This window comes from Trichogramma pretiosum, unplaced genomic scaffold (genome assembly GCF_000599845.2).
Source record: "Trichogramma pretiosum strain Unisexual culture from Peru unplaced genomic scaffold, Tpre_2.0 scaffold77, whole genome shotgun sequence".
NCBI lineage: Eukaryota > Metazoa > Arthropoda > Insecta > Hymenoptera > Trichogrammatidae > Trichogramma > Trichogramma pretiosum.
In genome coordinates, this window is record NW_019641667.1 from 598,054 (window position 1) to 622,429 (window position 24,376).

Here is a 24,376-nt window from a genome sequence, read left to right on the forward strand (position 1 = left end):
CTATGAGTAGTGTAATCGTCGTCCAATGCTTTTGCGATATCTTGACCTCGTGAAAAGTATTGAGCCGTTAATTCGGAATAAGATTTTTGACAAATTTCTGAATTCATAAGCCAATCACCGCTTCGCGAGTCGAGAAAGCGGCACGTTGGTTCAATTTCTGTGCGGATGCACAGCATTTTAAAGACTTCTTTTACATTAAAACATCGCAGCCGTATCGAGGGATTCTGAAGAACATCTCGAAGAAATGAAATCCTTTTTTTGATAGTAACTTTTGTACCTATAAAATTATGTAAGATTTATTAATAGCTCTTTTCTTAAAATTTCACTCTGATCTTACCTACTGTATTTTCGAATGCCACATAAAAAACAGCTCTGACACCCCAAGAAACAGCTGCCAATTTATTGGCAAAGTGCTTCCTCATAAAAAATTATATTGATGAAAGGGTTTGGTTTTTAAAAGGAGCAATTTTTTCCATAGTTGATTCTACGTAGCCATTTCCTGGAAGAAACTAATACACTTTTCGATTTTTCAATTTTTCGTAATGTCGTTTTTTGGGATAAAGTTGTATTTTTCTGCATTAAAAAAATTTCAAAGTGTATACTAATTTATACCATTGGATTCGTCATAAAAAATCCTAAATTTTGGTGGTGTCAAAAATTTTTTTAGATTTTTTTTGTTCATTTGCCACTCGCTCGAAAATGAACTTTGCGGAATTTGCGAAAAAGAACGATCGAAAAAGTGTATTTTTTTGAATGAAATTGCGCTCCTAGGTCATAACTGACTACGGCATTCGATTTTGCAGACAAAAACACATAAGAAAATGTATTGTCAAGACTATTTTTACACTTTAAACAGAGTTTGAAATAAATCGAATGATAGCCCGATTTCGCTTCTTTTTTGGAGCACGTTTTTGAACTTCAAAAATCCATCGACACCATCTAAAATCATTTTTTTGGGTTCTAGTTTACGGGAAAATTCATTTTAAACCTCAAACTTTCTGATTCCGATGGATCCCCCGAGATATAAAAAATTTTAGAAAAAGTTGACCACCCTAATGTATAGACTGTGCAACATGCAGTGAAAAATCTTTTGCTTCTTAGCCCTGAAATCGATTAACTCACCATGCAAAGACCTCGCGATTACAGAGTAGAGCACCGGATGGAAACAAAAACAAACAAGTAGCAAATTTCGTACTTGGTTTACCTTTGTGACTATCTGCCCCTAGATGTCGCTTTGTGGATGACAGTTCCCGCAAGCAGTAGGACATTGGAAACAAGGGTATATATATCGTCTCCGATCTTGTGAAGAAGTTCTGTAGATAACCATACAATGACCCCGACGGATGGTAGTTGAGGAACAGGCATAAAGCCGTTACCGGTCCACGTTTCGATATGCGATCTGTCAGGAGAGAAACTGAGCCAAAAATTGGCTTTCATTATTGCGGATACGATGTATTAAACTTACCAGTCAACTCTGCTCCCTAAACTCCATGATCTCCATGAGATAATTTTAAGGTACAGAAACTCGAAATTTTAAATAATTGTGCTAATCACCACAATATTCTGTAGGTTCTAAGCTATAAAAATTATAGAAATAGAAAAATATTAACAGATTTATATTTATAATAAATGGCTTACAGAGTGTGTTTGTGCGTGTACAGGCACAATATGATTAACGCTTGAATGATTTTTAGTTTCGCCGAACGGAGGCAACGAGCGAGAGAGATCGCAGACTAATTAAAATCACCGAAAAAACTTTTTTTCTAGCTGTTCTCTCTCTTACTTACCTATCGTATCGGATAAAAGCAACAGTGGAAATAATTTCAGCGCTGCAGCAGATATATCAGCTGCAGACTGTAATCATAGCAAATACAAGAGTTTATACATTATTTATACTAGTACATTATTTATACTAGCTAGCATAATGTAGTACATGGCGAAATTTCTCAAAACTCCTAGCTAATTTACACGTTCACTAAGAAAAATAGGAAATAAACGTTTAAGTCGAAAATTATCGAAATATCCGACTACACCACGTGAAAGCTGAGAAAAAATCGCACAAAAACTATATTTTTATTTATTTTTCTAGTTGAATTACATTGTCATTTGTGTAAGTTGAACTTTGAAAATAACTGTTTTTTATGTAAAAAGACCTCAGCTTTCTATTAAAATAATAAAAAACACAAAAAATTATGATGCATTTTAACATATTCAAGTTTGAAAATTTACTTGCATTTTCCGAGGGGAAAATGGAAAATTATGGGAAATTGGACCTCACCATCGGAAAGCTGAGGAAATTTCCTATCGAAATCACTGGTTGGTTTTTTTTCCAGGTTAGTTTAGGTACTTTCAGAGCGAGTTAGAAATTGAACAATTTCGCTCAAAAACGCTGTTGCGCGATGCTAGGAGTTTTGAGAAATTTCGCCCCATATAGCTGATTTTACTCGGGCTAAAATGCAGATGCAGCAGCTTACGTAAGGGAAAACACATAAGGTCCCATATAGCATTTTTCGTCACAAAAACCGGCGATAATACCTTGATCACATTTAATATGATTGCATACAAGCCTTGAATTTACTGGTTCTTTTTATAATTCGTATAGCTAATTCAACTTTTCTGGGAGGAAGAAACTGGTGTAATTTTATGAAAAGTCGAACAAAAGAATACCTATCAATTTGTTCCTGGTCAATGTCACGACAAAGGATACTATATTTTCATTGTTTATTCTGTGAATGTCTACAATATTCGATCATTTACGATGATTGAAATTTCAGCAATTTATACAGCCGCAAAGCGATGCGAAAAACTTTCGCCAAAATTAGGTAAGGGTTTGCTTTATACCATGTCCGAGTATGCCTTCAATTCGGCGAGTTATGTGTTTTATTAACATCATAAGTGTGTGAAAATGCCCAACATACTGAATAAAAAAAAAAAAAATAGTACCCATTCTCACTTTTATTCCAGAAATCTACTTGTTATCGATCATTTTCCGTCGATATACTACCGAAAGTCAAGATTTAAACTAGTCTCAAAGTTTCTCTCGATTACGCGGTGTATATTCACACCTGAGCATTGGTAATAGTACACAATCGAAATTCATACGAGCTGTAAACTTGCCGTCGATGATAGTGCTTTGATCGACTGATTTTATACAAAACGCGTTTATAGAAAAGTTCACGTTCAAGAAATGAGGATGAAAATTTCGATACTCGAAATTCCACCTAAACAATGAGATAATTATGTTTGTAGACTGTGCGAAACAAATCGATTTACTCTACATGTGAAGAGCTCGCGATTAGAGATTAGTGCACGCGATAAAATCGAAAAAAAAACAATCAATTTTATGCAAGGTTTACCTTTGTGGTTATCTGCCGCTAGATGTCGTTCAGCGGACAACAGTTTCCACAAGCGGCAAGATATTGGAAGCACGAGTATATATCTGACCCAGTCCGCTGGTATTTTTAATTCCTTTTTCGAAGAAAATCTCTGTAAGATCGAAAAACAAAACACCTGGAATCGCGACGGAGCTCGCATACCAGTGGACTTGTCAAAGAATTACGTCGAATCTTTGGCTCCGGGACAAGTTTGTAAACCAAATTCTGGGTTCTTTTTGTATTACAATGTGTGCTGTTGCACTCCCACAGGAGATAACTACCACTGCACAAGAATGAATTGTGACAAAGGTATGTGGAGCAGGAACGGCATATTGTTGATTGATTTGAATTAATTCTGATAATCTTGATAAATAAATATTTTCTAATTCAATTGTAAATGATATTTTTATTGCTCCTTTTCATCAATACTTTACTTTATTATCCGACGAATAGACCTTATTTGGTAAGAACAGTTTTATGCAGTTTTTTAATCATCTGCTTCTGACAAATAAAGGATGACTAGTGTAAAAAAAATGTTGTTAAAAAATTATCGGTACTTGAACATCTAATTAGACATAATTATTTGATTTTCATTTTTGAATCGAGAAAAATTGTTGCCACTAATCGAGGGTAGAAAGCCGATGAGAAGCAGGTTTATTTGAGGTTCCTTTATTTAAGGTACTTTTACATAAAATATTCGTTGAAATTTAATGTACTTAAAATTATATCAGAAAATTACATGAAAGTATAATTACATGCATCATTTTTAATGCAAAAATGAACAAAAATGATTTGATTGTGTAAGCGAATTTAAACATTCTCATTGAAATTTCTAAAACATTTATGAGGATTCAATTAAAATTGACTGCAATCTCCGCCACTAGATGACGAATACCCCTATCAATAAATCTGAAAGTGGCAAAATGAAAATAATTATATGTGAGTAAAATAAAAAGTAATCACATAAAATAATAAGTAGTCACATAATGTTTGATATTACAGCCGAACCTCTAAAATCATTCGGACAGACCGATGCGCTCAGAAATCCAATCAGCGTAATGCAATACATTGGTCAACAGATCGGGTCGAAGTCCAATGCCACCGGACACGATTCCCACTTGAACTCCTCTGCCATTGACTGCCGGCCCTCCCGAGTCACCCTGAATCATAACGATCAAAACTCATGATGTTTTAACGTAATTTGCACGCTAAAAAGAAGAAAGCGATATTTTTTACCTTGTACTGTCGCTCGTCTCCTTTCACGCACAGAAACGTGTGGTCGACTTTGGTGAAGGTGGCGAGAGGCTTCCAGTCCACGATGCATCTTTCGAGATCGTAGAGACGAGTGCGGGCGTATCGTAATCTTTTCACCGGTTCGTCGACAAAAAACTGTAAAGGCGTCAGTGATACATTTTTTGAATGTAATCTTGATTTTCATATCGAAATTTTTATCACTCACTTCGGTGGAACCCCATCCAGAAATAATTATCAGACCACCGTCTTCGGGTATGTCGTCTCGAGAAGAGGCCAATTTTACAGGTTGCACTCTATCGTTGAACTCGATGTCTCTCGACACTCTGATCAGTGCGATATCGTAACTTCCCGTCTCGAACGACTATAAAAAACAAATCTGCTATATTCTCTCCTTCGTTCAAATACGCGTGTATATGGCTCACCTTTCCATACTCTTCGTGTTTGTACAGCTTCTCGACGTCGTAGCTCGTCGAGTCGTTGCTCTCTAAATCAACCGAGCCGACGGCGACGTTCAAATATTTTGGATCCCATAAAACTTTTCTGTCCTCCAAATCCTCGCCGGCCGTCGCGTTCTCGTTGTCGATGGCGACGCAGTGCGCCGCGGTCAGCAGGTAACGTTTGTTTAAGATCGACGCGCCGCAGAAGTGATCGCGCTCGAGCTGCAACGAGGCTTGATACGGAAAACTGCCTTCGTCGGCTTCGGTACCTTCGAGGATCCGTAGCTCTGATTCGAATGAGATTGTTTAACAATACGTATTGTATGCGAACAAATAACAAAATTAATGGTATATACTTGCGTGACACCCAAAAAATAGGGTGAATATGATTGAGACCACGAAGAAATTCATTCTTCCAATCAATGCGCTCCAGTCAATGGCTTGAATTTAATTGAAATTGAATTTTAAGATGATAATAAAAAAATACCGGCAAAGTTAATTTTATTATCAATAAGAGTATTAATCTTGTTACTTCGTCAATACTCTATTGAATTTTTTTCGTGGTTCAATAAAATCGTGCACGTTATCTTGCACGTGCATTATTCGTTTGTTCGATTTTTATGGATTTTACTTTACAGCCTAGTCAGGCGCTTTGAATGGAAACATTAATATTAAGGAAAATCGGCGTCGAAAAATATTCCAACATATTGAGCTTTCGTTACTCCATACGCTATACTCTTTCACAAAGTATCCAACGAGTCGATTCGGTTGATTTAGCGTTAGCCTCTCTCTTCGACGTATTTATGCAATAATCTCGCATGCAAAATATTATTTTCGCTCATCCGTCTCGTTGTTTTCATAATAAACAAATATATTTGCAAATCGTGACCTAAAAAGTGCGCCTCTCTCTCTACCAGCTTCGCTCGAGCTCGCAGCATCGGATCCCGAGCTTTTTGCCGAAAGCTCGCGCGGCAAGCGCACGATATAATCTCGCCAATTCGATCCTATACAGCGGGGCGCGCAGTTATTGCTTCCGCATTAAGGGTACAAACTCATGCACATGCTGCACGAGATCGATATCTCAATTTAATCTCGATCGCGTTCGCCGCCGCTGCTTCCAAGTCATAACTACTACCATATAGCTCTCCGAGCGAGTGCTGCTGATGTGCGACGCAGCTAACGAATAATCCGTAAGCTCTTTCTCTCTCTCTTCTTCTTGTTGGCCCAATTTTCTAATTTTACATACGCACCCGCTGCACCAAAAGAGAGAGAGAGAGCGTCGTCTCACTCACTCTCTCTTTCTCTGTGTATTCATGCATGCCCATGTACCAAAGAGATCTTGACTCTCATAGCGATTTAAACTTACCGATTCGTGTCTATGCGAGTCTGTGCGTTTATAAACACAGGAGCTCGAGACCCTCCGATTGATCGATACGCAAAATCGCGGGTGAACTTGACGAAGAAATAATGAATCGCGTGCATTGTTATACTCGTTGAAACATCGTTGCTTACTCTTGTACCAAAAATCGTCGATACAAACTCGGAGCTTTTATCGTCGCTTTAATCAGAGTTACACATTAGCGAGAGATGAAACTTCTTGGCACGTATCATTTGAGCTTAATGAGGATGTATATGCAGCGAGTGCGTGCCAAAAATTAGTACACCAGAAAACATCAGATCGATAGCCAGATTAAAATGTACACGATATTTATATTTATACAAACTTATGAAAAAAAAGTTTCAATTTTGGGTATGTACTATGTTATACATCGAGTTCAGCGGAGTGCGCGACAAAATCGGGAACGCGAACGATTCGGTCAATGGTTTTGATGGTTACCCAAGTTTACGACCGGAGAGCCCAATAAGTTCCGTCGAAATAATAAAATGTAAGTTAGGTGCGAGGGAGGGGCGCTCGGGCTCTTAATAATAGCCTGTCACGTACTACCTCTGCCGTGCGCTACCTGATCCTTTGATGAAAAGTATACAAGCATATACGTTCCAAACGATAAATGCCCATCGATCATTGGGTGTTGATATTCGAAATTGCCAAACATCATCGTAAACTCATAGCTTGCGCGGGCCGAAGTCCGCTACTCGAGAGTTTTGCGCCGCGGAGATTTCACGCTCGGCCAAAATAGAAGTTATAAACTCTCTTTCTCTCTATTTATTAAGCAATGTCGCCCGTTCCAAAACGCAACGCGCACACGCCCGAACGCGTATAGCAGCAGCAGCAGCAGCAAAAACCTAATCGGCCATTAAAATTACAAAAGCACACAACGAACAAAAGGCCCGTAAATAAATCCAGCGAGCGAGCGAGCGAGCATCGCGACGACGACGAAACGTTGCGGGGTGTATGTATTTCGGCGTTGATAGTCGAGCGCGCCCATATGTAACATCTTGTATCACCGTATAGTATGTATTATATATCGGCGCGCGCGCGAGAAAGCTCGGAGTAGCGACGAGTAGTGGTGAGAAAAGCGCCGCGCTTGGTTTCTCTATTTTTGACCTGAAACGCAAAGAAAACGCGCTACGACTGTGTAGCCGGCCGCGCCGATGCAAAAGAGAGAGAAAAGAAAGAGAGACAGTCGAATTCCACGGCTGATGTTTTTTTTTGTTAAAAATTTCAAACAAATGCACGTCATTTTTGTGTAGAATATTGCTTTCTCATACAAAGGAGATTGTGAATTAGGCATAGTATAAGGCAATTTGGTTCACTAAATTTATAAACTAGATTGAATTCTCCTCAGGCTTGATTCAGCTGCATCACACTATGGTGTATGCATTGACTCATATGCATTGTACTCTCGAAGGGTGTTCTTTTCTTCATAAGCTTAAAACCCATAATTGTAACGTATGAATTTAAAATGATAATAATAAAAAAATTAATTTTTTCGTCCAAAGGTCAGACTAGAAATATTTTTTCCGAATAAAAAGATTATTTATTTTTCATTAACATTAACAGTTAGAAATAATGCAATATATTATTCGGAAGAAGCTTTAATTTGTTAATGAACAAGCTCTGATTTTTTCAGTTTTTCTTCAATACGCAGAAACAATGGAGTCCATCTATTATCGCAGTCACCTATCGACATAGTTAATTGTTTTGCTCTTTCATGTGATTCATAGTTCTTTTAGGCTATATTGTCAATGCAATGTATCTTTTACTTATAAAATAATGAATTTCATATCAAAGACTAAAAATTCATCTTCATATGGAAAACTTTTACACGAGTTACACATCCTCAATATATTTTTCAAGTTTGCTAGTCCATTTTTTGTTTCTTGTAATGAACGATCTTTGAATTTGCATCATATTTTTTTATGTTTACACCAGATTCTGCAGCTGATTTGACTTATGCTCTTAACTTTATCTCAAGTTGACCGCTAATAAAAGAATTTGACCAATGTTTTTTTCGAAGATTAGATAATGTTTTTTTTTACCATATAACTTTGTTTTTTAAATTATAGGACCTATAATGATCGTTAAAAATGTATAAGTGTTATAATAAAAGTGATGGTACTCAAAATTAGAAACTGACCTTCATCGGTTATCATCGGTACATTTTGTTAAAACAAAAATATATTAAACATTATTAGTGTAACTTTTGCTTTACGAATTAGAATTGATAAAAAGCCATTCCATATCTTTTTATTCAAATTTAGTTTAGTATATAAAATGAAATTATGACTACCCCGACGGAAAAAAAATCGTTCAAGAAAAAGTAAAAGTAGTAACTAAAACCATCATATTAATGCAAAAATTACTAGCGATTTCGAACAGCCAATGCATTAAAAAAGGCAGCATAAAATCACATTTTTCTACACTTTTTTACACTTTTTTACATTTTCTTCAACATGCTATCCGCGTGTGATCGCATCGACCACAGCAAGTGATTTTCGTGAAAAAAATGTATTGATTTTTATGAATAAATTAAGACAAGTTATGATGGATATGTATATTGTATATGGGCTATATAGCGTCAACTGCCCTCCCCCCCCCCCCTTGGATCAAAGTTATAATTTGATTTTTCACATTTTATTCTGCTTTCCAAGAGTGAATATGAAAAAATGATTGAAACATGATTTTTTATGTAAAATTTGATGAGGAATTCAAATTTGATGTCAAAAATCATATTCATAAATTCCAAGTACCTTATTTTCTAAATTTCAGCCTCAGTGACAAAAATAAACATGTTCGTATCCAGCGATATGGCCAATATTGTAATATGTTCATCGATACACCAAAATACAACTTCTGATAAATTTTTGTCTTCGGCAGACAATCAGACTTCATTATTGAACATGATATGAGTCAAGAATACAGGAAATTCAGAGAAAAATCATGTTTTATTGACACACATGAAGGTCAATAATGAAGTCTTGCTGTGGTCGATGCAATCACACGCGGACTTGACTGGAATTTGAAACTCATAATCAAAAATTGTAACATTTAAAATTATTATTACAGAATTTTATGTTTTTTTATACTTCTTTACTTTTTCCATGTAACTTTAATGAGCTTGAATTCATAGAGTTTTCATCTCTCTAATTATAGGTAAACAAATGCAATAAACTTTAATAAAATGTAAAAAAGTGTAGAAAAACGTATCACAAGTCCGAAATCGTTAGCAATCTTACATTTTTTTACACTTTTTTACTTTTTATTACAGTTCACAACATTATTATGCACTTTATTTAATAAAAAATTTGCGCTGGAGTAATTAAAATTATTAGTCTCTCGTAGTCCGAGCAAGACGTCCGAGTCCTTCACTCAATTCAAGTAAAAAATAATTCAAAACAATGAAGACTGCTTTCTTCGTTTTCTTGATCATTGCTTCGATCTGAGGTAAACATCATATTATACATCAAAATAATTTAATTAGACATGCATTGTTCATTAATCAGAGGTACAAAATATTATTATTCTCATTTCCAGCAACTTTTGGCAAATCCATTGATGTGGAAGAGCACGCAAATCTGCGAACCAAAGAGCACCTTCAATGACTACTGCAACAAATGCGTTTGCTCGTACGACGGCCTTACCGCTGACTGCACTAAGAAATTCTGCGATCGTGACCCCTGGAATCGCGACGGAACTCGCATACAGGCGGATTTGTCAAAGGATTACGTCGAATCCTTGGCTCGGGGACAAGTTTATAAACCAAATTCTGGGTTCTTTTTGTATTGCAATATGTGCGGTTGCACTCTCACAGGAGATAACTATTACTGCACAAAAATGAATTGTGACAAAGGTGTGTGGAGCAAGAACGGCACGTTGTTGATTAATTTGAATTAATTCTGCCAAACTTAATAAGTAAATACTTTTTAATTTAATTGTAAATTATAATTTTTGCATCCTTTTCCTCTATACTTGATTTTAATACCCAAAAATAGATGTCTGTATTAAAGAAAAATTCACCAAAAAAATATCGATAAGTCAGCAACCATAATTAGTCGTAATTATTCGATTATCACTTTTGAATGGAGAAAAATGGTACCCACTTAAACGAGGGTAAAAAGCCGATGGAGAAACTGCTTTTCTATTTCTGCTTTGGAGAGGATTATAACATAGCGCGGTCCAACGGAGAAAATATTTCCTCATACACACGCATGCACACGAGCGTTGCCATATTATGTGTATGTGTGTGGTATATTTTTAGTAAAACTTCGCATAGACCGGCGCGAAGATTCCACGTTTTGCCGGGAGAAAATTTTGCAGCATATTTGCGCCTTTATGCGCGCAAACACTTTTGCTTGAAAAAAAGAAATAGTTATCCTCGATCGAAGTATACGTGATTTTTACACAAGGTAATGATAATAAGCTCGACCAGTCGGTATTTGCATGAAGAAACGAGATACAACATCGAATCATCTTAATGAATTTTCAATCATCCGATCGTTCATTTTTAGAGTCTCGTATACTTCTATACACTGCATGCTCTAAAGCAGCAGCAGCAGCACAGCCAGCCTAGCGCAGCGATCATCGAAACTCATGCGCTCTCGGACGCGGTCGGTCGAAACTTGTCATTGGCCTTCTACTACTACTACTACTGCTGCAGCTACTACTACTGCTGCAGCTACTACTGCCCCGTACTGCGCCAGCGCGCCAATCGCCCATTGACCATTATACACACATTTACGTTCCGTTTTCCAGAAGGCGAAGCAGCAGTAGCAGCGGCAAATAAGTACGCGCAAAACTTTGGCAAGCCATAATAGTGCGTATATCGGGCGAGTTATTCTTGAAAGTGCACACGAGCACGCGATAATATATATCGAAAAGGCTAGTAGAGAGAGAGAGAGAGAGGCGCTGTATACAGTGGCAGATATTTACGAGTTTCTTCGAGATTTTCCGCTCTATAAAATCGGCAAATTGTCAAGTGTGTCTCTCTACTGCTACCACTGGCGAACTTTTTTCAATCGTCACACGTTTCGATGATTTAATTCAACACTTGGGCAGATGCGCCAAGAGCAATAATCATCCTTATAATTATAAGAATGCCCCGCTACGAGGAGAGTCTATATTAAATTTGACTCGCAGACAGAGTCAGAAATTCCACGCGCACTCATATATGGACTTTTATTGCTGCGCTTATATACGTCTCTCGGGTGGTTGTGACTTTCCTTTGTATTTACGTGCACCCCGAGTATTTACGCGAACGCCGCCGCCGCTGCTGCTGCTGCGCCTCCACATTACACACCTATATCGGGAGGTACGGGGTGTATTTTTGGCACGCGCAAATCGCGATGCGATAGCATCTCGAATATGCACGAAAGAGAGACAGATTTGGCTTATCAGTTGAGAGCTTAAGAAAAAACCCTTTTTTTATCTCGAGATAATTAGTTGTAGGTAATTCGGAGGTGTGCCGATTTCAGCTTGCATACACATACGCACACACACATTCATCCGCAATGCTCGCAGCGACACAATCGCATGTACATGGCAGCTTTTCATCGGGCAGCATCAGCACGCAAGATCATTCAAATAATCCCGTGATTCATGCACAACAACGCGCGCGCACACACACACACACGCGCGCACATACAGAGGCGCGAAATATTACGTGTATAGAAATTTCAAGTTCTATTTTAGAAACGCAAAATCTTGGTTACCGGTATTATTAGATCGTTACGAAAAAGTCGCGTTATTTTTGCTTGTAGACACGGCTTCTGTGTGTGTGTGTACAAAAAAAACGAGCGAGCCGCCACCTGGCGTCAAGCTCAACAAGCTCCTCAGGCGCAGCGTGTGATCGAGCGAGCGGATCGGTCGAGCTTTTAGCTTTCGATCGTTGGAAGGGTCGATACCTGCGACGGTCAAGCAAGCTTGAATCGAGAGACTGAGAAGCGAGTTTTGACTTTTGACGCACTGTTGGCAGCACTCGTAGTGATTTTTTTACGAAATTGATGAGGCGGACTGATAGATTGACTGAATATTATTGGATTGATTTTTTAAGATGAACTTTTATATACAGTTCAGTTTGTTTTGCCACTTGTGGATTTACAATACTCCATCTGTTGGACGAGTCGAAAACTTTATAAACGAATATGTCCCCTTTGTCCACCAAACTGTGTGCGCCAACCGAAAAAAATCGTGCTTGGAATTCAAAAATTAACATGTATTCTTTTATTAATTTAAAAATTTTTTGTTCTTCTTCTGGCATTTTTGCCGAAATTCGTTTCTTTTTAAAATAGTCGCTCAAGCGAAGTGTTATGAACTTAAGACTTGTTGGAGCCTTTTTATAGCTACTGAGTTTAAAAAGATACTTCTGTTAGTGCTTTAAACAATTTAAATATAAAAAATTTTCGTGAAATGAACATGAAAATTGCTCAATTTTTTAAACAAAGAGCTATTTTATATTCGTGCGAAATTTACAACACATTCATAAATAACTTATAAAATAATCATTTATTGATGTATCATAATAATTATACAGTTTTTTTCATAAAATTTATCAGTAATTATTATAAATTGTATCATATTTTCACATAGTTCTCACATATTTTATATGAAACTAACATACATTTTTAGAAAGTTGAAAGTCGTTTGTCATAAAAAGCTACGAGACTGCATCAGATTAGGTAAATCACTACACTAAAATATTTTGCAAATACTTTTCAAGTTGTTGAGTTGATTTTTCGAAAAAAATTCACGAAACATTGTTAAAAACAAAGTTATAAACAAATGAAATAATGCATTTTTTTAATATTATTTGAAACTTCAGTTGGAATAACTCAAGGGAATTAACTTCTTGAAAGTACTACAGATGTGAAGTAAAACAGCTCTTCTTCAATTTCATATTTTTTCATATTAATATTTTTTTTATTACCAAAGTTACATACAAAATAGTTGAGTGTCGTGATTCACCCAATGCGGCGCAATCTCGTAGCCTTTTATGGTTCACGAGTTTTACATAAAAACGCGCAGCCAAAATTTTCTGCTCGAATAATGAGGTTATGATCGTTAACACAATGTATATTTATACGCGGTGCGACACAATGTGTTACCGACTGCTGACTGGGCACTTTCTTAAACTAACAACAATTGATTGACAATCTAATCCAATTCGACTACAATAATCTGATGCTTGGATCCGTTTAAACACAGTAGTCCACAAAGTAATCGAATCATGAAGCTGACCATCGCTTTGGCCGTATTGTTCCTCGTCTGCGTAAATATAAACTCACGAGTTTTGCCACTTTAGTATTTAGAATTAATTTTTCACCTATTCACGCAGCGAACATTTTTTTCACAGGGAGCGCAAGCTCGATCGGTAGAAGGCGATGGCAAGGACCAGCTGAAGGTCTTGGTTGACCATTTGGAAGATACCATGAAGCCAAGTCTGACCGAGACCCGCCAGCAAGTGAATAAAATTAAAACAGACATGATAAAGTCAAAGGAGGAGGTCGTGAAAAAGCGCGACAAGCTTGTCTCAGAGTTCCTAGCTCAAGGCTTCGTAAGCATTTTTTTATAATTGTCACCCTTTTGTACCTGTAAAAAGTATTCTTAATGGCGATTTAGTTAAGTTCGACGAAAGATAAAATACTCCTCGCGGCAGCCTCGATGTCAAACGACTCATCCAGTTGCATGTCCAAGTCCTACGCCATAACGCTCGAAATAGCTTACAGCAAAAACGTCCTGCGCTACTGCGTCGACACCGCTTTGCCGAATCACCTGAAGCCGGTGAACGAGGTCCTCCAGGCGATCGACAAGACAATCTTGAACGTTGACGTTTATGTCAAGGCGGTCAAACAGTGCCTCGACGATACCGAGTGCTTGAAAGACGTAAGAATAACCGCTTGTTTATATGAAAAAAAAAAATATCGTCATTGATTTTTTCAGGCTAAGGATGCCATCGACGAGCTTGAGAGGAAGACACATGGACAGGTCAATTTGTGGAAGTTGAGAGATCAACACCATAAATTGTTGAAAGACTTGGAGGCGTGCGAAAAACAAACAGCTTTCGATGTATTGATAGCCCAATTCCGTGCAGCGGAAGATGACGTCAGAAAATGTCTCGTCAAATTGATCCCTGTATAGTGTACATGACTCTCGATTTTCAGATCAGGATCTCATTTCCAGAAATTGAATTGAAAGATTTGCATTACTTTCAATCGGTTTAGAAAAATGATAATAATAAAATTCTTACACCTAGACGATAATTTTATTGATTCGATACACCCGATTCGCGAACAATTACTTCTTATATCAGCGGACGTCAACGGTTCGTCGTAGACTGCCGGGGATATTTTGAATCTTGACATTGCTCGTAAGTAATTGTACTGCAACTATACTGTGACTTTCCTTGCGCTATGTACATGTGACCATTCATGCGGCAGGACTGGCACATGCATAAAAGCTCCGAGTTGGACGGCTTCAGGGATGAAAATTTTCCATTTGAGTCCTAAAATTCATTTTAACAAGTATTTATTAAATAATACGGCAGTAGACGCGGTACCTCCTTGCATCAACCAGTCAACAAGTATTTTACAATGCTGTTGATACAAGTTATTGTTTTAAATCGCGATAGCTAGATGCTACTTTGGCATCCTCTTAGAAAACTCACGATTTTATATATATTTTACCTTAATCAAGAGTCGAAAAAATCAAACGATGATAATTCAACCCTTTACTTAACCCGAATTTTATTAAATAAATTGTACACAAACGAAAAAGTTAGGAATCGGACTGGACTCGAACCAGTGCCACACGCCTATAGCCGGCGCGTACTCTACCATTTGAGCTACCGAGTCCTCTTTCCAAACTCATCGTTATTTGTGTACAAGAGCAGATGTTATTATTTTTGACTCTAATTATTTAATTTATATTTTTATCGGCACTTACCTAACAAGTGCCGGCCCGATTTCAGCTGAGGGCCAGTTATGTATTGTCTGCTGAGCAATCCTTACCAGCAAAATTGCTATTTTATTTAAGAGAATGCCAAAGTAGCATCTAGCTATCGCGATTTGAAAAAATAACTTGTATCAACAACATTGTAAAATACTTGTTGACTGTTTGATGCAAGGAGGCACCGCGTCTACTGCCGTATTATTTAATAAATAAAACTGGGGCGCGAAATAAAATAGCAATTTTACGGGTAAGAATTGCTCAGAATACAATACTTAACAAGTATTGCTATTCAATAAGTTGAATATAATTCAAAACTTTTATTTGTGATTTTTATTTGTTATTTTTATTATTATGGGAACAAAGTCCTCATTATTTGCTCCCATATCATGGATTCAACTTGGTCTACATCGTTAGCAGACATATACATATTCCGATTCGAGTTTCATGGATTCCTATTGCCACAAGTAGAGTTTAGTTAACTCGAGATTTTTATTTGTTGACTAAATTCTTGTTAAGTATCTCCTTGGTAGAATTTCTCGACATCAATAACGGTCTTCTGGCCGAAAATGACTTTTAAATAAACTATCGATGATGAACTTGCTTTTGACTATTTATTTAATACAACTTTTTTTTTACTAAAATTGAGATGCAAAAACAACAATTTGATTGTTTCGAAAAATGTAGTCAAATTTTCAATCACTTATTTTAAGGCTCTACCACTAGATGGCGAGTACCTTTGGTCTGTAAATCTGCATGCGGCAAAGTCAAAATAATCTTATGAGTTTGGGTTTCACTATTGAGCCTACTAACTCAGTCACGTGGCTCGAGGCTGCACGCACAATATTGCATTACACGCAATGCATTCTAGATAATTGAACCACCAGACGTGGCATTTCAGACTACGATCCTTTTTTTCAGATTGTTAGTTGCAATTCCTGCATCTCTTGAACAGTTGCTTTCTGATTCAATAAAATGATTCATTTGAAAATATACAGGTATTAATATCCCAGAATTCGTTTTGTATTGTAGCAAGATACATCGTAATCATTGGGATCATAATTGATCATGAACTTTTTGAAGACTATACATACTACTTCGAAATATACTACCCGAAGATTAAAAATGGTCCACCGCTCTTATAGAATAGGATAAAGAAGGCCGATTGCGATCGATAAATTGAGAATCGAAGGAGCAGACTTGACAAGTTCAATGAGCTCCTAAGTATGGCTCGTACACACACGTGAGTCTTGCGAACGCGAATCATAAATTTCGCTCACTCGAATCTCCATATACTTATTACATCGAGTCTCTCTCGATCTCTCTCGTTGCCGCTACCGACTACGCACCGCGCGATACACGGCGGCATAATATCATCGGCGTCTCTCTCTGTCTCTCTCTTTTATTTTTTGGCGCCCCGTGCGTTTAAAATATACATCGTATACCTATGCGTGGAGCAGTTATCGGTTAATTTGCGTTGGACTCGTAGCTACTGCTGCCGATCTATAAATCTCGTCGGCAAATTTCTTCAATTCTCTCTCTCTCTCTCTCTTTCTTTTCTTTTGTATTTTCTTTGGCGCCCTGCGTGTGTGCTGCGAGCGAGAGAGAGAGAGCGAGTCTGCACTGCCTGGCTTCTCGTTACGGGCGAACGAAGACGAACGGCAAGCCAAGCCGAGCAAGCCCAAGAGAATAGCTCTCGATCGAGACAGAGCCACAGAGTGAGAGAGAGAGAGAGAGAGAGAGAGAGAAATGAAGAAAGCTCGTCGTTTGCCCTGCCCGTCATCGTCGAAGGGAGAGACGATATAATATACGCGCGAGAGAGAAAGAGAGAGAACCTCCCCGCGTGGAGAGTGAGAAAGAGAGACAGAGAGATTATAAGGCTATTCTTAAAATAGGGCCGCGCTGCTCCGAAGCTCTGCTGCTGATGCTGATGCTGCTTGCGAGCGTGCGAGCGAACCAACACAGCGCAGCGTAAGCGCGAAGAAAGTAAGAGGAAAAGAGATCGGAAACATTTGGCTGCTGCTGTACGTGCGTGCGTGCGCGTTGTATATAGATCGTCCGAGATCTCTCTCTCTCTCTCTTTTGCGCGCTCTGGGGTCGTCGCCGGCTCCGCAGCACGACGGACTCATACTATACGCGTAAAACACTACTCGACGTCGGGTCTTCCCGAGCTTTGTCTATAATACACACACGCACGACTAGTGCGCCGTGATCGGCTCTTCTCCGTCTCTAACTGACGCCAGTGCGGTAGTTTTTTTTCCACTCGACCAATAAAAGAGAAAAGTTTTATTGTATTGTATATTAGCCGCGCCGCGCTTTCAGAGGTGGAGGACGACGACTCGCGCCAACGACACGTTATCGTCATCAGCTCGTGTGTTAATTTCCCTGCTTGGAGGAGAAGAATCATCATCGGTCGGTGCTTTCGACCTGTGCCTCGTGTTGTTATGTGTGGGTGTGCAAGTGTTATGATACGTGAGATGTCAATCAGTGCCTGCGATTGACAGGTGTGTCGTGATAATAATCCAAGTGCAGCGGCGTCGATGATAATCACGTAGAAAAAAAGACGCATCGCACAACATGTCGTCCTACAGGCATTACGTAAGTTTTTTTTTCTTCCCATTGTGCTTTTTCATTGTGCACTTGAATCGAGCTGTGCGTCGAGCCGATGGGCCGATGGATTCTTTTTTTTGGCAAGCCGCGTTTGGCATATATAATACGCGTCACGCGGTGACACGCGTAGCCGCGTGTGACAGTAGTGCAGTATAAGTCCCGCGTGTATACCAAGTGACATACATTACATCTCGAGCTCGAGCTAGCAAGAGAGTTCAAGCCTAGTTGGTTCGAGTTATTTTTCCGCAACGAACATTTATTCGCGACGTGCGAATCACGGACTTAAAAATATTCGAGACATCGAAAATAGTAAAAAAATGTCGGTTCGATATTATATTAATACTCGTTCGATCACCAAATTAGCATTAATTTTATCGGCGCGTGCAATATTTATATACACAAAGTTTAGGCGACTCTAAGCCGGTTAGTCTCCCCGGCAGGCATGCCGGGCATTTATTTAAAATGAACCCGCGCAGAGATATGTGTCAAACTTTTTGATTATTTACTCGGTGACGGTGCGAGTTACGCAACGAGACGACGGTGTTTTGTCGATGAGCCAGATTTTCCGTCGTCTCGATCGTCGATGTGTCGCCTCGAACATGTCCCTTTTTACGATCGGCACTGGATGCGATGTTTTGTTTTATATACATCGCCCAAAACATGTGTGTGCCTAATGAACTCTCGAGGTGCGCACCGAAAAAAAAACGTATAAATAAACTCTCTCTAGCCGTCGTCGACGTAGCAAAAGCGTCATTACGTGTATGTATACAAAATTGTGTGGAATTCATATCGTAGCACCACCACCGGCGAAAATCATGATTGTTTACAAAACAGCTACTAGCCACTATGCTCTATAATTTCGAACTTTTGGCGCGTCGCGCGTAAACTCCGCGGACGCAAGCACACGGACGCAAGCGCGTGAGAACGACTACACCCACGCGCTGCTGCCGCTGCTGTCGTCCACTTCGGTCAGTTTTTATAATGCGACCGAGACAACCGAAAGTTTTGCATGTGTCAAAAAAGAAAAACTTCATTTCCGCTTTTATACCACCACGTGTACGTGCGTGCGTGAGTGAATAATAATAATACAACAGAGAGATTCGAGAAGCGGAAACGCTATACGCTACTTATTTAGGGTCTCTCGCTCGGTGAATCGGAGCTTTTATAATACCAAGTTTAGAGTGTGTATACATTTTGATAAATAGAATCTCGAGAGTCGGGAGGGCCGTACCTACTATTCGCGTCAAAAGTTCTCATATATATCCGCACGTACATAACACGTCGATTCGCGTATAAGAATTCATCCGAGCCGAACAAATAGTGTTCGAGAGTAGTGCGGCACATACATACACACACAACGGCGGTGGCAGCGGCGAAACGATCTATTTTAAACGAGGCTTTTAATGCCTCATAGTCTGCGAGCTCGTTGAGCGATCGGCTCTGTGTGCGTCTGTACCTTTCGTACACGCGATTGTCTTTAAGTTCCGTGATTAAAAATCGTTGAGTTTTAAAAATTGCATTGTATTTTCCTCGAGACCTTGAATTAATTTCTGCCGATTCGATAATCGAAGACAACGAGCTTTGATCGAACATGATTTTATAGTTCGCGGACGAAAAATAATAATAACAACGATGATATATAACTCGTAATGTAAGATGAGGCTTATAAGAAAGTTTTAAGCGCAGCAGCAGCCGCATCTCCGCGAAGTACTTGAAGCTTCTTAATACTCGCGCCATGAAGCGAGGCCATTGATCATAATGATATTTGCAGGCAAATCTTTTCTTTGATGTCGGAGCTGTCCGAGCTTATGTACGTAGCTTATTTAAGCTTAAAGTTCGGTGTGGATCGAAAATTATACAAAAACAAATGAGTCGAGCTCGCGAGAAGTTTATATCGCCTGTATCGATTCTTTCTTCTGAACTTTCAAGATGATCGATCAATCTAAAAGCTGCCGCTGCGCGTCATACTCGGACCATACACACATGTAAACGCGCTTGCCACAAGACGACAACCTTGACTTTCGTACTTTTCGCGCAAAAAGAAGCAAAACGACGAGCTACGCGACGCAAAAGCACACGCGCGCACACGTAAATCTAATCACTGCCAGTGTTCTGCTCGACACACATAGCGGAGCAACAGCCGAGGAAAAGCCGAGAAAGCTATTTATTTGCAGTATGTGTGTGTGTGTAAGCAGAAGAAAGAGAGAAGTTGCAAAGGCAAAATTAGCCGACGATGTTTGCGCGTTGCTTACTCGTGTATGTAATGCTCTCGAGGTATGAGGCTCTCTGATCTCTGGCCCTGTGTTCTCCTTTGTTTTGTTCGTTCTATACGCGTTTGTTCTTCGAATCGATAAATGCGCGTGTACTTAAACTGAAAATTGTGAATTTATTTTATATAAATGTGGTAACGAGATTGACTTTCTCGTATTATGTATCGCGCACACGATCGTTTCTCATTTTCACCTGAAAAAAAAGCTCGATTCTCGATTAAAAACAATATACACAATAATGTTATGTATGTATCGAATATCGGATTCCCGCGAGCGAGCGCGAAACATGCGTTCCATATACAGAGAGCGAGACTTTCGCCCCGTATCGGGGGCGGCTCTGATTGCAAGATCGATCGAAACTTTTTTGAGCTTTGTGAAAATAATTTAAAAAAAAATAAAAAAAAATATTGATTGACCGATAAAAGTCCGAATTATAACTCAAAGTGCAGCACTCGGAAAATTGAATATTTCGCGTTAAATTTCAATCAAAAAGAGCGCGTGGAAGCCGTTTATACGTATACTTCATTCACGGGTCCGCAGACATTATACTCGTGTTTCACATTAATTGGCGGCTATTTGGAATCACGAGGAAAATACACGCACGCAGTTGGCGGGGCCGCGGCTTGTAAAACGTTGCGCGTGCAATTCCGAAAAGACGTCGACCTCTTCTCTGAATGTTCGATAAATTATTCCTCCGACTCGAGTCGGTATATAAGTTAAACGATGCGACAAGTTAACTGGAGCTTATACAAAGTTGAATCGATATTATTAGCCAAAAAAACGCTGTTTTATAACAATTGAACTCGATTCTATAATTATTCGACTCGTTGGTTCTTTTTCTGATTAAAAATAGTCGGATTAAAATAGAAATGCAATTTGCACAACGAGTGAAACTTACAATTGTGTCGAGATTGATTGTAGCACGTTTGTGTACAGACAGTGTACGACTTGGTAGACCAAGATGAGTTACCGAATAGACAAGGAGTGAAATTGAATTAAGAAACCCCGTAGTCAATACTCTAAATTGGAATTATTTTTTTATCAAAATATAAAACATCTTGACATCTTTTATACAATTATTTTGACTTTGCAGCTTGCAGATTTACAAATAAAGGTACTCGCCATCTAACGGTGGAGGCTGGCTTTAATTTTGATAAAATCTTCAAAATCTGGTTCTAGTAAATCAAAACATCTGCACTAAAACGTAAATGTTCAAACAAATATTTGAATTTGAACGTAGAATTGAATCGTTTTACTTCATAATGGCATTTTAAATTGCATTTCCAAGAATTTTCCGTCAGTTTATGTAAAAATATAAATCAGTACCTAAATATTAATCTTCAACGAATATATCACGAAAAGTATCTTAAATACAATGCTGTACCGGTTACTTTCATTGTAATTCCTGATTTTGCATGAAATTGAAATTTTTTCAACGGAGTTCAAACTAATTTATTTGATGTATCGCATCAACTATAAAAGTCGATCGATCTTATCGAAAAATATACAACTAGTTTTCAACGTATATTATATGCTGCATCAATAAACCCCCCCACTCCAGATATTATTTTTGTTATTTTTTTTCCAATACGCTCGTCCGCGCGCCATAAAAAATGTCAGACGCCGCCGATTTCATTGGCGCCTCGTGATTATAAAACTTAAAAAAGACTAATGGACGCAGTATGACTCGAGAATAATTGAAGACTCGCGCTTGTGCGCGCGCGCGAATCTTCATAATTGTAATTTACAATGCCGATGCTCTCTCCCGAAGTGAAGCTTGCAATTTTTCATCCCGAGCATCGAGCGCATCGTCATTTGCCACAGTTGGGTTTTTGTGTGCGATGATGATGAGCCATCGTCATCGGTTGTGCATTATATAGACTACATACAGATTTTCGTGCATCGCTCGGAAAACTTTCTTAATGCTCGCAAAAATATTCCATAATAATACGGCACTCGCAAGTGCGAAACATGCACACGACTTGGCATGGCTCCAGGCGGGATGCGCGCGAAAAGAAAAAATAAATAAACTAATTCTCATGCCCGACATTTTTGCCTCCACGCACGCGGCGCAACTGCATTTTTCCCGCTCCCGATCAATCGGTTCTCTGTAATGCAATTCGATTTAACCGTACAGTTAAATTCAAAGCGACGCGTCTCCCGTTGAATCGTTATTCGATCAAAAATTGACACTCGCTACGGCGCAGTTATTGAAATGATCGACGCGAGAACGTCCAGATCTCAAGTTCACTCCATTCAAGGGTTATTTATAGTTGGCAATGATTTCGATCGTCGATTGGCGTTTTAATAATATTTCGATAATTGTCGTCTGGTTTCGATTCAATCATTCATTCGATTGCAACAACACGTTAATTCTGTATTGTATTACAATTGTTTCTCAATTATTCTTGATGTTCCGGTCAATGCAAAGTAAAAAATGAACGAGTTATTCTTACACTCAATACATCTAAAAAAAAATATGTACAACCAATAATAAGCTGGCAAATTCAGACATTAGATTATTTATACTAGATATTCTCTCGGCAACGGTGAAAACAATCATCGCGGCATACGAATGTGTGTGTGTGTGGCGGTCGGTACATTTCGTAGATTTTCATCGAGAAATTATCTTGTTTTGCTGACCCAAAATTCACTTACACACGCTACGTCTATTTTCGACTACGGTTGAACTTGAATTACTCTCGGCGATTCCAGGCGTATATTCGAGCTCTCGATCCACTTTTACTGTATCGCTAGGCGTGCTAGCTGGCGCCTGTGGTAGAGTCAACCCGGCTTGCGTCGCTTGATTTTTGGTCCTCTCTCTACCGGCGACTTCTGTGACTCGAATTTCCGTGTTTACTTATTTTTGATCCAACGAAAAATAAACTCGTTCACGTTCGTGTTAGGTTCGCGTGGTACACGCGTAAAAGCCTCTCGACAAAGAAAGTTTGATTCGCGCTACCCAACGTATGGAAAAGAAATTAAACTCGTAAAATTTATCGCGAGGCGGCGACCGCAGAGCCGAGAATCGACAACAATGATTTCTCTTCCGCGTCTCTCTTCAACCTCAGCTGACAAAAAGATAAAAAAAATTGTTATTTCCACTCTGCCGCGCGGGTCGAATAAGCTCTTCTCTCAGGTGCGCGCGTATACGCATAGACACACACTCAGGTGAGGAGGAATGGCTCGTCGCGCGGCACTGGCTCGAGCTGTCAGAGAAACAATTTGCTCGCTGATGTACGACGCAGTGCGCTGCGATAGATAGATTTTCTCGCTCTCATGCTCGCGAGAAGCCAAAAAGAGATTGCGTTACCCGACGAGCCGAGAGATGTTATCGCAGCCACCCCGCGATGTCACACTGCACAAACATACACAATCCGAGTGTTGTATCTCTCGCGGCTTGAATTCGTTATCCTATATAACACATCTCACGTAATGATTTTTCGTTTCAGGGTGGCTCCGGGGTATACGGCTCGAGGCTCGGTGCTGGCAGCGGCGGCTCTACATACGGCAAAAGTACCAACAGCAGCACCTCCACTACCGGAAATACTTACGGAAGCAGCGGTTACAGAAGCAATTACGCACCGACCAGTGGCTCGTCGGCCCTGAGAGCCGCAGCGGCGGCCAAAGAAAAGTTCGGTAGTGCCTACGCAAGCTCGAATTACGCCGCCGCGAAGAAAGACGCGGATAAGGACAAGCCGACGTACGGATACTTGTGTGAGTATATACGATGCCGATTTTTCATTTACTCGATTGTTCTCCAATTCGTAACGATCGCAACTTCTCGCAGATAACAAAAATGCGGACAAAGAGAAGCCGAGCGTCAGAAAAACGACGATGTCGACGACGAGGTCCGAGCAGCTGCGCCCGAGCAGTCGGGCATCGAGCAGCGGCACGAGCAGCCCCTACCTGGACCGCTACGGGAGTTCCTCGTCGGTTCACAGCGCCCGAGAGTCCGACAACGGCCTGTCCAAGTCGTCCTCGAGTTACGGGATCGGCAGGAAGGACACCGGCGTCGGCTCGACGTACCGATCTATGTACTCGAGAGTTCCTTCGTACAGTGGTAAAACGGAAAATTCGACGCGTAAG

At 39.4% G+C, this 24,376-nt stretch overlaps 3 protein-coding genes across 3 annotated transcripts in view; 2 read left to right on the top strand and 1 right to left on the bottom strand.

The window, feature by feature from the left end:
• Positions 1–4,863: 4,863 nt before the first annotated feature.
• Positions 4,864–5,476, bottom strand: LOC106648468 (chymotrypsin-1-like; the record flags this gene model as incomplete). Its single annotated transcript, XM_023460309.1, has 3 exons — positions 5,422–5,476; positions 5,051–5,352; positions 4,864–4,989 (listed from the first exon to the last, which is right to left on the bottom strand). Coding segments are annotated over exons 1-3 (483 nt in total), but the record flags the coding sequence as incomplete, so codon positions are not given.
• An 8,073-nt stretch (positions 5,477–13,549) lies between these two features.
• On the top strand, positions 13,550–14,716 carry LOC106648569. The gene is made up of 4 exons (XM_014365532.2): positions 13,550–13,731; positions 13,816–14,016; positions 14,082–14,345; positions 14,403–14,716. Exons 1-4 carry the CDS (start codon positions 13,690–13,692, stop codon positions 14,598–14,600), a joined length of 705 nt encoding a protein of 234 aa, XP_014221018.1. The 5' UTR covers positions 13,550–13,689; the 3' UTR covers positions 14,601–14,716.
• A 3,268-nt stretch (positions 14,717–17,984) lies between these two features.
• Positions 17,985–24,376, top strand: part of LOC106648469 (serine-rich adhesin for platelets-like) — a 94,663-nt gene continuing 88,271 nt past the window's right edge. The window contains exons 1-3 of the mRNA XM_023460310.1: positions 17,985–18,005; positions 23,740–24,004; positions 24,078–24,371. Of these exons, the coding sequence (XP_023316078.1) occupies positions 17,985–18,005; positions 23,740–24,004; positions 24,078–24,371 (580 nt within the window). The remainder of the gene's footprint in view (positions 18,006–23,739; positions 24,005–24,077; positions 24,372–24,376) is intronic.

What these genes read in the sequence shown, in the direction of transcription:
- LOC106648569 (XM_014365532.2), top strand. Translation starts at nt 13,690, where the DNA reads ATGAAGCTGACCATCGCTTTGGCCGTATTGTTCCTCGTCTGC. An exon ending in CCGTATTGTTCCTCGTCTGC is followed by an intron (nt 13,732 to 13,815) that starts GTAAATATAAAC and finishes TTTTTTTCACAG; the next exon opens with GGAGCGCAAGCTCGATCGGT. An exon ending in ATACCGAGTGCTTGAAAGAC is followed by an intron (nt 14,346 to 14,402) that starts GTAAGAATAACC and finishes TGATTTTTTCAG; the next exon opens with GCTAAGGATGCCATCGACGA.